Source organism: Arvicola amphibius, chromosome 18, assembly GCF_903992535.2.
Source record: "Arvicola amphibius chromosome 18, mArvAmp1.2, whole genome shotgun sequence".
Lineage (NCBI taxonomy): Eukaryota > Metazoa > Chordata > Mammalia > Rodentia > Cricetidae > Arvicola > Arvicola amphibius.
In genome coordinates this window covers 20548037-20560583 of record NC_052064.1, presented here as the reverse complement: position 1 = coordinate 20560583, position 12547 = coordinate 20548037, and the positions used below count along the sequence as shown (strand labels likewise).

Sequence of the window (12547 nt, the reverse complement as noted above, 5' to 3'; positions counted from 1 at the left end):
AGCATTTACTTAGTTTCAGAGGTTTAGTCCATTTTCATCATGGCTTGGGGTATGGGGACATGCAAGCAAGTACTGAAGCCATAGGACAAGGAAGAGAGAGACTGGGTCTGGCATGGGCTTGAGAAACCACAGAGCCCACCCTCAGTGACACACCTCTTCCAACAAGGCCACCCCTCCTAATCCTTCTAATCCTATCAAAGAGTTCCACTCCTAAGTATTCAAGTATAAGATAAACATATGGGGGACATTCTTATTTAAACTACCACATAGGGAAAGAAAGAAATGGGAACTATCGAATGCAATTAACCTAACACTATGTTTCCTAAGAAATGAGAGAGGGGAGAAGATCACCCACTCTAGGGGGAACCCATACAGACATCCACTTCTGGAAGGGCACAGGGGCCTAGTACCATGCAGTGAAGGCAGGGCCTGTCTGTGCTGAGGGACAGTTCAGCTTCGTGGGCATCTTCTCATCGGGCTGTTGGAAGCTAGTTCCAGCCTAATCTTGAGTTGGTGTTTAAGTTTTTCTGCTTCTCCTAGAAGCCCAAAAGTAATCATATGAGTTGGCCAGGTGGGTGGCCCCAGGCAGACCTCCACCTCCTCAGGAGCCACCGTTCTGCGTCACACAATGGCTCCCATGGTCACACTGCGGCAGTGCCTCTCGGGGCTCAAAGGGTTTCGTTTCCTTGACCTGCAAAGGGAAGTGAGTTCGAAATGAGTCCTAAGGAAGGGTGATCTTGAGCTTCTGCTGGCTGTGTGGCAATGTCCCTCCATGCTTCCCTAAAAGGACAAAGGCTGGATGGCCAGCAGTCTTTGCCCTGGAAGAAGAACACCCATTCAAAGCTGTGTCACAGCCTAGGTAAAATACTCAAGGAAAAACACCTAGTTACTTGGATCACAGAAACAAGACATCACTATTTGTGGCCTGTCTTTTCTTAGAACGTACAGTGTGTGAGTCAGATCATCTTATTTTTTTATGTGAGAATTTTTTTAAATGGAAACATTTTTTCTAAATTCTTTCTTTCTCAATTGGTATATTTACTATTTACCAAAAAAAAGGAACCTTAAAATCGTTTTTGCTCTAGTGAAAATACATTTGGAGAACTAGTAACCCCTAGCTAGCAAGATAAATAAAAGTGGCTGCCAATATGCCAGCATTTGAAAGAAAAACAAAAGATTATCTTGCAAATTACACATTTAAAGTTGGAGAGTATATGAAAATAGAAATGATCGGGCCTCCATTTCTGAACTTGCATGTTACTTTTTTTTTTTTTTTTTTTTTTTGGTTTTTCAAGACAGGGTTTCTCTGCAGCTTTTTTTTTTTTTTTTTTTTTTTTTTTTTTTTTTTTTTTTTTTTTTTTTTTTTTTTTAGAGCCTGTCCTGGACCTAGGCTCTTGTAGACCAGGCTGGCCTCGAACTCACAGAGATCCGCCTGCCTCTGCCTCCCGAGTGCTGGGATTAAAGGCGTGCGCCACCACTGCCCGGCATGTTACTTTTTGCATTTATAAAGTTTTCATCCTCTTAACACATATGCATTTTCCCATAGATTTTTCAAAAAAATGTATTTAATGTCAGTTTCCTTTGCATCACACCTGGTGCTGTGTCCCCCAACCCCCACTCCAGTCTATGGCAGTAAGTGTTCTTCAGATGTAATTACTATAAAATAATTATCACTAATACTTTTAACATTTAACTAGACCACAGGTTTGAGGGCTACCCATCCAAGAAAAAAAAAAGCAGGATTTCCTGTCCTCTTGGCATTGTCAGAAGTAGTAGTAGTAGTAGTAGTAGTAATAATAATAATAATAATAATAATAATAATAATATAATGTCACCAGAAGTTCCTCCTGATGTCTTTAACTTAAAGTGTGCATCGTTGTCAAGGATGAAGGAAGGTACTTGGCTAGAATGCTCCTTTTTATTAAAAGCCAGTAACTGAAGCTGGCAGTAAGAGGCAGTAGACAGGATCTCTGGGGACAGTCACACTCCCTTGTAGGAAGAAAGCATCTGAGGGTGTCCTCGGGCCTTCTATCTCTTGTCTCTCCTCTAATCTACACCCAGCTTCGTCAGGCCAGGTTACAGCCATGTTCTCGCGAATGAAAAATATAATATGACTTTAGTTGGAAAGAAGCGGGGTCCGTATGCTTCCAAAGGAGTAAGGAAACCAGGGCAGCTGTCACTCAGCTCGCCTGTTTCCCACAATGATGTCCAGTCTGCAGTGCAGGCTGGCACAGACACGGGACCAGTGCAGGTTTCCAAGCACAGCAGAATACATGCGTTGGTGGAAAAGGCAGTGGAAAGGGAGAAAGACAGGCACAAACTCTCACTCCTAGGTACATTTTGACCAACAAAGATGGAGAAAGATCTTAGGAAGAGAAGTTTGCACATAAAACTGTTGTTTAGGAAGGATGAGGTGGTGATCCAGACACCAGGGCATCATATCCTGATGAGGCAAGGAGTCACCTCTCTGGAAAAGTAGATGCTGTGGAACGAATTGGACATTGCACTCCTAATAGTCTTCATCTTGAACTCATTTAGCAGAGGAAATGGATATTTCATCAGACACAGATTTGACATTCCATCACATTATACCGTCGGCAGGACAGACCGTGTCTTGGATGCAGGCGCACAAGCGAACTGAGACAGAGCCGCCACACGGAGGTTCTGGTTATCTCATTTAAACAGATAGGCACCGTGGGTGCCGGTGGCATGATCACCAGCTGCTGCCCACTCGGTGAATAAATTGCTTAGAAGGATCCCTTTGCTTTCCAGATGTGACCTAGATTCAGATTTCCAAAGGTGTGTGTGTTGAGGGGGGGGGGTCTCTATTGTGTTAAAATAAAAAATAGAAAAAAACAATTGCTGGTAAAAGAAAATGCATAGCAAATGAGCTTATCTCGCCTTTCCAGGTGTTTGGGCTAATATGTGATGGAATTATGGCTTCATTTATGAAAAATAATTGAGGAAAATGTTTCCGTGAATCAAATTTGGATAAAGGCTTAGGGATAGCTATTGTGCCGTTAGCGAGTTTTTAAGTGGAAGGAAGAATGGGAACTAAAAGAGATAATAAAAATATTTAAAAGTGCATTCGAGAAGTCTCTTAGAAAAGGGTCAGACGTGGGTGTGCTGTGACGGAGTGAAGTGTTGAGCGCGGAGAACAATTACAATGCTTTCAGCACCTCGGAAAGCTGCTTTAAAAAAAAAAAAAAGGAACGAAAGAAAGAAATCAAAGCCCGTCTGTCTGCTGGGTCTGATAAGTCACATTATTCTGTTAAATGCAGGGGGAGAAATTTGAATGTAACGTCTTTATTCTGTCTTACCCACTTGCTCTCCTCTTCATCCCCAGGGGCCGTTACTCCAAAGCCAGTCCCCGAACCTGAGAAACAAACGGACCACACGGTTAAAATTGCCGGAGTGATTGCGGGCATCCTGCTGTTCGTTATCATATTTCTCGGAGTTGTGCTGGTCATGAAGAAGAGGTGAGCTTGTAGCTGGTTGCCCAAAGTGGAGCTGCCCCTCCTTGTCTTGCAGGATCACTCTGTGTGTATGAAGAGATCCAGTCACCGGGTAGGCTGTAGTGGCCTACTGTCACTTGTGGGACCGCGATTGTGAACATGCTTAATCATGGAACATTTGCAGTTAGGGGACAGAGATTTAGAGTAAATGCTTGGGGGTTTGTGACTATGAAAAGTATATCACGCCACAAGAAATACAAGAACTTTATGTCTTCCTGTGGGATCATATAAAAGCTGTGTGAAATTGTTGTATCCCCTGACAAGTGTTCGGTCCTGACGACAGACAGCTCTGTACTTGATGCTCCAAAGCATGCGAGGAGAAAGACTTCCCTCCCATTATGATGAAAACTATGAGGATCAGTTTCTTGAGCCAGCGTCCTGTGTTAGCAGCATGCTAGAGCAGTTATTCGGTACAGTACAGTACCCCATGAGAAAATCAGCCCCAAAGTTAAAAAAAAAAAAGGACTAAGTTATTAGAGCACGCTTAGTGTTACGATATGGTTCTGTGTGGCCAAGGGATCATTCATTGGAGGGAGAAATGAGGAAATCTGGCTATGGTAAACGATTCTTTCCTTCTCTGGTTGGAAAACATTCAGTGTCGGCTTTTGTGTGAGCAAGTTTGTAAAAACCTGGCTCAATAATGAAGTCTTCAATTTATATAAAATGACAAAAATATAGAAGGTTAGAAGCAGTAGGATAATGTGCCCCACACAGAAGAAGTACATGAAGCTTGCTACTTCACTCTATAGTTAAAAGCAGTTGTAGCCATGGGATGGGGATGTGGTCATGGATGGCGGAGGTGAAGCAGGCGAGCCTGTCAGAGGCATCATGAAGGTTCTGCGGCCATGGGTGAGGCTAGACTCCATCATGAAGTCTAGCTGACGGTGGTATCAGCTAAGTTTTATGTGCAGATGCAAGTATAGCAAGGAATAAAACTCTTGTAAGGAGACTGGTTGAGGGAGTAACAGGAGGTAGATTGCCAATAGCTGTCTGAAGGGAGAAGGAAGTCTAGAAGAAGCCTAGTTCTTGGTGCAGCAAAGGTAGTGGTGATGACGCCGTGCACAGATTGTGGAGCAGAGGAGCAGAAGACACCTGAGAGCAGAAGGCAGATTTCGGCTCTGGACATGTGGAGTTAGGATCCCCTTACATGGGTGTACTCCCAGGGTATACATCCCTTGTGCATGGCTATGCCTTGTGGAATAGAAATAATAATCCCAGCTCCGAAGCTCTTCAGTGTGAGCTTGTAGAGTTCAAGGAACATCCAAAGTGAAGATAAGCCTTATGTGGAGCAGGAAAATAAGTGGGTTCATACCCAAACACATGAACCCAGCCAACTTTGTCTTCTTGCTTTTACCATCTGTCCTTTGTCCCTTGTCATGTGTCATCTGACCCTTCCTTTTCCTGCCTCGTTTTTCTTTTCATTTTTAGTGCTCTCTCTCTCTCTCTCTCTCTCCCTCTCTCTCTCTCTCTCTTTCTCTCTCTGTGGGTGTGTGTGTGTTTGTGTGTGTGTGTGTGTGTGCATGCGCACGTGTTTTCTTTTGTGAAACAGGGTCTCAGTCTATAGCTCTAGCTGGCCTTGAACTCAAGATCTTGTATCCACGCCTTGAGTGCCGGAATTGCAGGCATCAGGTACCATACCTACCATTGTTTGTCTTTGTATATTTATGTCACTCTCTTCCACATTTCATACTTTATTTGTTACTTATTTTGTTTTTTATATGTCTTTTCTCCTTGTTCTATATAACTCATTTTATTTTCTGGATGCTCTTTGTTTGATCCTCATTGCAATATTTACATAGATATCTGTTTGGGGATATCAGTGATTTTTGTATTGTTTTTTAACATTTACCAAGGAAAATCTCAAGTAACAATAGGTTCTTCATGCCTAAATATTCAAACTGAAGATTTCTGAGACTATTTGAAATTCTTAGACTGTATTGGATCTTTGTGTCATCCAGCACACTCTCTGTGAGGAGCAGCTTGAAATGTGGTAATCCAGTTGCCCTCGTGACCTCAGCTAAATGCTAACTAATCCTCCACGGGTCTTTTTCTGCTGGATTTGTTCATTTTTCTACCCAGGTCTCTCAGGTAGTTACAGGGTTGATGCTATAAATTATGCATTTGAAGAGATTGCCTCTGGTAACATATGGCCTTGATACAACTTTACACTAAAGACCCATAAGTCATGTCAGATTTTACATGATTATTTACTACACAGTAATCTTAACAGGGCTGTGTGCACAGCATGCGTGACTGTATTTGCCTTCTCTGAAACAGAGACTGTGTTCTCCGTAAGACAAATGAGCCAACACACTCTGCCTATAAATGCAACCCTTTAAAATTTAGGCTTGTGCTACATGTGATAGAAATCCTTAAAACTTGGAATTGTTCAGGGTTTTTCACCAAAATTCAAGTTTAAATTTTCCAAGCACCATTTCTAGACAGAAGAATTAAAGCATTGCATGAATCATGCATCGGCTGCTGGGGTATTATTGCTGGTGCGTAACAAGCATGTTCCATTATTTAAGCTACCCAGTAGGTCTTCCAAATATCCTCTTTGTTCAGTCACTTTAAGCCCTGTGATGTTGGTGGCTGAGCAGTTGATCTTTCAGCCACATTTCTCACCGTCCCACAAAAGACCTTCAGTAAATGAGAAATCACAGGGGGTGAGGAAAGAGAACGAAAGGGAGAGAAGGTAAAGGATGGCCTCAGGGGTGGATTTCTACATGGATTTCTACTGGCAATTTTTTTCTAGGTCGAAATTAGTGTTATCAAACTTTGTAGAGCCTTCTGTTTGTGCTACTACCCCGGCTTCCTTCTTTTCTTTATTTATTACTATCTACATACTTATTTATATACCTATCATTCATCTATCCATCATCTGTCTGCCTGTCATCTACTTACCTACTGTCTTAGCTAGGGTTTCTGTTGCTGTGAAGAGACACCATGACCACAGCAACTCTTATAATGAGAACATTTAATAGAGGTGGTGACTTATAGTTTCAGAGGTTTAATCCTATATCATCATGGTGGGGAGCAAGGCAGCTAGGAGTATGGCGGTGTGCAGACAGACATGTTGCTAGAGAAGGAGCTAAGATTCTATATCTTGATCCAGAGGCAACAGGAAGTAAACTGACTCACTGGGCGTGACTTGAGCATATACGAGACCTCAAAGCCCGCCTCCCCAGTGACAGACTTCCTCCAACAAGGCCACACCTAAGACTGCCACTCCCTTCAGGGGCCATTTTCTTTCAAACCACCACACCTGCCTACTTATGTCCCTATTTGGGAGGGTACATTCATAGCCACAGCATAAGAGAAAGTAGGAAGTTGAAAGTAATTTATCAGTATTACTGGAAATATGCACTGTGGAGGATGAGGTCATTGTCTGGGATGGTCAACGCTCCAAGCTAGTTGGCCTGGAGCTTGGCATGGGCACCTGTCTTAGCATTCCTGGAAGGTGTCATTGCCAGTTACTAACTCAGTGAACATGACTTTGCCTTCTGAAAGGATAGTTCTATGAAACAATATTTGCTGAAGACACAAAGCCTATCCATTCATGGAACGGTTTAGCATATAGGTGATAGGGACCAGAAGCAGGCAAGGCCATGAGGGGTGTGTTCCAATGCCCTGTGACCCTCACAAATCTGTTAGGCTTTGCCTGGATTAATGATACGAAAGCTTTGCTGAAAATAACATCAACTCTAGTAAGATCGTAAGGTTTATTCTTTATCTGTGGGCAACTCAGTGTCTTCTGTCCCTGTCCTAAACGGCATCCTCTGACACACAGAGCTTGGGGCAGAAAATGGTGAAGGAGGCTGTAAGGTGACCATCTAGGAAATCAAAGCTCTATGCAGAGCTTGGTCGCAGCACACTCTCATAATTAATGGACAGTACTGCAAACAGGAGGGTTTTTTTTTTTTTTTTACCATATTCTACCCACGTCTGATTTAGTGCATTTAGGCAAATAAAAATACCTGCGTCTTCAACATTTTCCATAAGGAATAATTTATCTCAATAACAGTTTGACAGACTTTAGTGTATCGCCGCTGTCGATTTTACTATGATTAATTATATCTGCTGTTGTTTCTAAAATTGCTGTAGATCTTACATAAGTTTGAGTACATTTGTATTAATTATAATTATGTTCCTGTCTAAGCCACTGTGGTACAGAGCAATCTCAGCAGTTGTGACTGTTGAAAACTAATTAAAGAGGTATGAATTATTATGTAAGATAGCAAGCAGGAGTTATTCTTTACAGAAGCACCTGTTAGTGATACACATAACTATATTGATACTGAAATGCATACTCCTGTCAGATGTCTATGGTGCATTTTACAAACGAAGCAGGTTATTAAACATTTATTGCCCGTTCTATTGTGTCGAAGCAATACTAGTACTACCTAGAAGAAATTTTCCATAAAAATGGGAAATATTTCTGAAGACATCATGAAACAAAAAAAGATAAGAGAGAATATTTGATGAAAACCCCGTTTCAAAGAGACACGTGATGTGTGTGGTTGGGGGCAAGCTGATGTTGATTCTTGTGTTCCCCTGCTCTGCCAATTTACACCCCGACTGTACCCCAGTGTGACTTGTGTAAGTGTGATGCTTAATTCAAATCCCAGTTTCAAAAATCACACATTATGGAAGTGCACGGAGAAGTATGTACATCAGTTCCTTCCCTCTGTGGCATATACAACATGTACATTTAGCATGTACTCGTCTAAATAAAGACCAGATACAGAGACTATTGTACTCCAGCTTGTGAGTCAGTATGCTTGACCCAGGAGAGAAGTGCACTGCACAGGAGTGTGTTTAGCCAAATCTGTTGGTTACCTCCTGTCCCCAGGTCTCCTGGAGACACAAAAGAAAGCCATTCTTTACCCTCTAGGATTCATTATGCAAAGTCCCTGCATAGTCAGTGGGAGGGCTGGGTGATGCTACACCCCTCTCTGCAGAGACATGCACTGAAGTGGCTGGGGCATCCTTGCTGCTGTGCTCTGGGAAGACGCAGAAGGTTCTGCAGAGGCTCAGCTGCGGCATTGCACACAGTACTTTAGGAATCAAACCCTGCCAGAACAGACCCAGTGGCCTGCCTGCCAGGTGGGGACAGATGTCTTCCAGAATTCCAAACTACATTTGTGCTGGGCCCTCATGCCACCACGAGGCCAGGCACCTCTGGGAACAATTGTCCTCCTGATTCCTGGTGGTATGGCAGGGCACTCGCCAGCCCAGCTTGCCTTTATTCGTCCATTAGCATAGCTTACGTGTAAAAACATACTTCTGTGCATGTTACCTCTGAAACCCCATCCAGCCGAGGATGTTGAGAGAAACCGTGACCATTCTTCACGGCGGCTGTGCCCAGGTCCGCTCATTCTGCAGTCCTCCCACTCTCTTTGCATTGTCGTGAGAACATGTGACTATTGGGGCTGACATGGCCTCACCTCCCATTAGTACAGGAGAGAGTGCCAAGGCTGTGGAAACAGGACATTTTATTTAGCCTGATTGTTGAAATGTGGGTCTCAGAGAGTCCCAGAACTCAAATTTCATAAAACTACCTCATTTCTTTCCCATTTTATTTTAGATTAATAAGTAAAAATAGCCATGAACAATATTCAAAATAGAAGAAAACTGCATACACTAAAAAAAAAAAAAATAGGCCAGTTTTCAGTTTGACTTAAAGGTAGATGGATCCATGATCCTTATGACAAGAAAATGTAGCATAAATCTGAATTTCTTTTTAAAGCAATGGTGTTATAAATGGAATCTTCTGTTTATGTTCGCTCATGGTATGAATTTTCAAAAGGGTGAGGAAGGCCCGTTGTTTTCCTGGAGAACCCTTTGTTGTTCTGACTATGTCAGCAGTGCAAGACAAAAGACAGTACCTGCTGGAAGACATTTGGGGCCCTGTTATTCTCCTACACCCCTAGCTGTGCTGTTGCTGCTCTGCTGGCGTTAGCATGGAGCTCTTTCTAGAGGTCTTATTGCAACAAGTGAAAATGGGCTCATTATTGAGTTCTAAATATACTTCTACTTTGTAAGAACAAAGCAAGGAAAAACATGGCAAAAATGCCTGAGGTCCGTACTTCCTAAGAATGGCCTGTTTTTCTCTCTCCGGGGCCTCACGAGTTCCCAACATCAATTATGTTCTCTGACATTGGACACGGCACCTGCCTGAGTGCCCAGTTCCAGTCTGGATACCTGGAACTTGTGCTCTCCTCTGCCCTGGCCTCATTTCCACACTGCTGTCCACTCTCCTCAAGGCCACCCTGGGGATGATGTTGGAGTTCTCTGTTCCCTGCGGTGGCAGCCTGGGGCTATGAGACCATCTCTGGTAGCCACACTCGGCAGCTCTCCTCCCTTCTGTCAAAGTGCTTCGTCTAGAATAAGTGTGCAGCATACCTCCTCATTGGAGGCCACGAAATGCTTTGTCACCCCAAGCCTGCGGAGCGGAGTGTTTGCTGGTGTGTGTATTGGACTCTGGCTTCCATCACGAGCACCACAGACAAACATATAGCACAAGCCTTTGAATTCTTTTTTTTTTTTTCTTTTTTTTTTCTCATGGTTTATTTTTTTTAATATTTAAAAATTTCCATCTCCTTCCCTCCTCCTCCCCCCTCCTTCCCCTCCTCCTCCCCCTTCCCTCCCCTCCCTCTCCCCCTTCCCTCCCCTCCCCCCCCCCCCCTACCTCCCCTCCCTCCCTCTCAAGGCCAAGGAGCCATCAGGGTTCCCCACTCTATGCTAAGACCAAGGTCCTCCCAACTCCCCCCAGGTCCAGGAAGGTGATCGACCAAGCTGAGAAGGCTCCCACAGAGCCCGTCCATGAAGAACAATCAGAGCCCAGCGCCATTGTCCTTTGCTTCTCAGTCAGCCTCCGCTGTTGGCCACAGTCTTGGCATTTAAAAGCGTAAAAAAAAAATGCCATCCTTGTTTCAACAGCACAGAGTCTGAAAACATGGGGAATATAAGTTTCAGGGTATCACATTTGGTCAACTTTCCTGTAGTATACATATTCTAATGGACAGAGTCCCTTCTTGGAAAGTAAGGCTGTTTTAAAACTTGACTATAATTCTTTGCATTCTTAATTTAAAATATGGAAGCGGTTGATTAGATCGGTGCTTAATTTCATATATGGTTTACTCAAAAAGTAAATTGGCTGGTCAGTAATAGGTATTTAAACTATCATTTATTTGTTGTTTGCCTTGCACATATTTTAACTGACATGCAGTAAGGATTCCTGTTTATAGGGCACATGTGCACTGTTCACTATGCATGTAGGACATGCAAGTGATCGGGTCAGGGTAGCTGACTTCGCTGCCACCTCAGATCTGTGTGCTTTCTCTCGGGCGCGTTTAGCGTTCTCTTTCCATTCAGTTAAGCAGCATCCACAAGAGTTTCCTCCCCTGCTACAGGACATTGGATGTTCCTCCCACCTCTGCACCCTGTGCTTCGCGTCCTCCCTCCTCCCACCCTTGCTTCGACTCCGGGAACCAGCTATGTGACTTTTAACTTTGGAACACGCTTTTAAAATAGCAAATTGCTTTGCTTTTTGCTCTCAAGTTACGTGAATTTAGATTTCAAATGAATAGACAAATGTGAGAATGAAATTTTCTTTATACTGTTGGCATGGATCTTAAAATATTAGCTTTCAAATCTTCTATTCGGCATTTTTACAGTGAGAAAATATAGGCAATCACTCTGGGATTCATTGAGGCTTCTCGTCCTCTGGACAGCCTTGCCCATCACCTACCACTTCTTTTTTTATAGGTTCCTGTTCCTTAGACAGTGTTTGATAATGCATTTGTGTCAAACATTGACTCATTGACCCTATAGTCAAAGGAAAAGTTAATAAAAACATGTTTAGGAAGAAGACATTTACTGATATGCTTAGCAGCAAAATAGCCTATATCTGTGACCTTGCGATCTGCACCTGTGACCTTGTGATCTGCAGAGTCCTTTACTGCTTTGGGGGCTGACACAGATACGTGGAACCCTTGTGGCATAGCCAATGTGCCACTATCACTGCTTTGGGCTGACACAGATACGTGGAACCCTCGTGCATAGCCAATGTGCCACTATCACAGCGTTGAGCTGACACAGATACGTGGAACCCTCGTGGCATAGCCATTGTGCTGCTATCACAGCATTGCCACCCACTCTCTGCCAGCCCCAACTCTTTCTAACTGCTCACTGTGCCACACAGACTGCCCCTATTACCGGGCCAGGCCACTCCACCTCAGTTCCTTGTCTGGCAACTGCTCACATGCCTTAGCTGAATACATTTTGTCAAGGATCAAATTAATTCTCTAGTCTTATATGGTTTTGCAGGTGCTTAGGCTCTAAGAACCTATGCAGTTTGAATTCCCAAATGATTCCTATCCTCATCCCTAAGCATTGCCCTAGGATCAACTTTGTTGTCTATTTTATAGGCTGGAATTCTATGGAGTCCCAACATTATTCATGAAACTTGACCGACCCCCTCCCCCACCCACCCCACGCCCCGCCGCCCTTGCGTAGGCAGAGCTTCTTGAAGGTCTCATCAAGGAACCATACACCTGCCAATCAATCCTCAGCTGGCCAGTTATGAGACCAGGCTATGCCATTCCATCAGTACCCTACAGTGTCCTTTGCTTTATAAAACCGCGTTGCCCGAATTGTTAGGGACTCTCTTCCAGCGAGGTTAGCCTAGGGTGGGCAACCATGTTCCAAAAGAACGCAGTACGAATAACTAGATCATATCCCAAGCACCCCCTTCTCTTTCATGGCCAGCTATCGCCGAAAGAACAGCGCCCAAGCTAAAGTCATAAGTCTCGAAGTAAAAGGACAATTCATGATGTAGAGGGAGAAACACTGAGCAGGGAGAGCGCTTGATGAATGAGGACCATTAAGGAGTTCACTGTTTCAAAGGTCAGAATTATAGATCTGATTATGTGCAGAGCAACACTGCTCATTGATTTTTCGGGCCCCATTCAGAACGTGCGACACAGAGGACATTGCTCATAGTTTTTTAAAATACCATGTGTCCTGTG

The 12547-nt window shown here is 43.6% G+C and overlaps 1 protein-coding gene across 1 annotated transcript in view; it reads left to right on the top strand.

The window, feature by feature from the left end:
• Positions 1-12547, top strand: part of Ptprm (protein tyrosine phosphatase receptor type M) — a 670047-nt gene that overhangs the window by 452215 nt on the left and 205285 nt on the right. The window contains exon 14 of the mRNA XM_038315433.1: positions 3347-3479. Coding sequence (XP_038171361.1) covers positions 3347-3479 — 133 coding nt within the window. The remainder of the gene's footprint in view (positions 1-3346; positions 3480-12547) is intronic.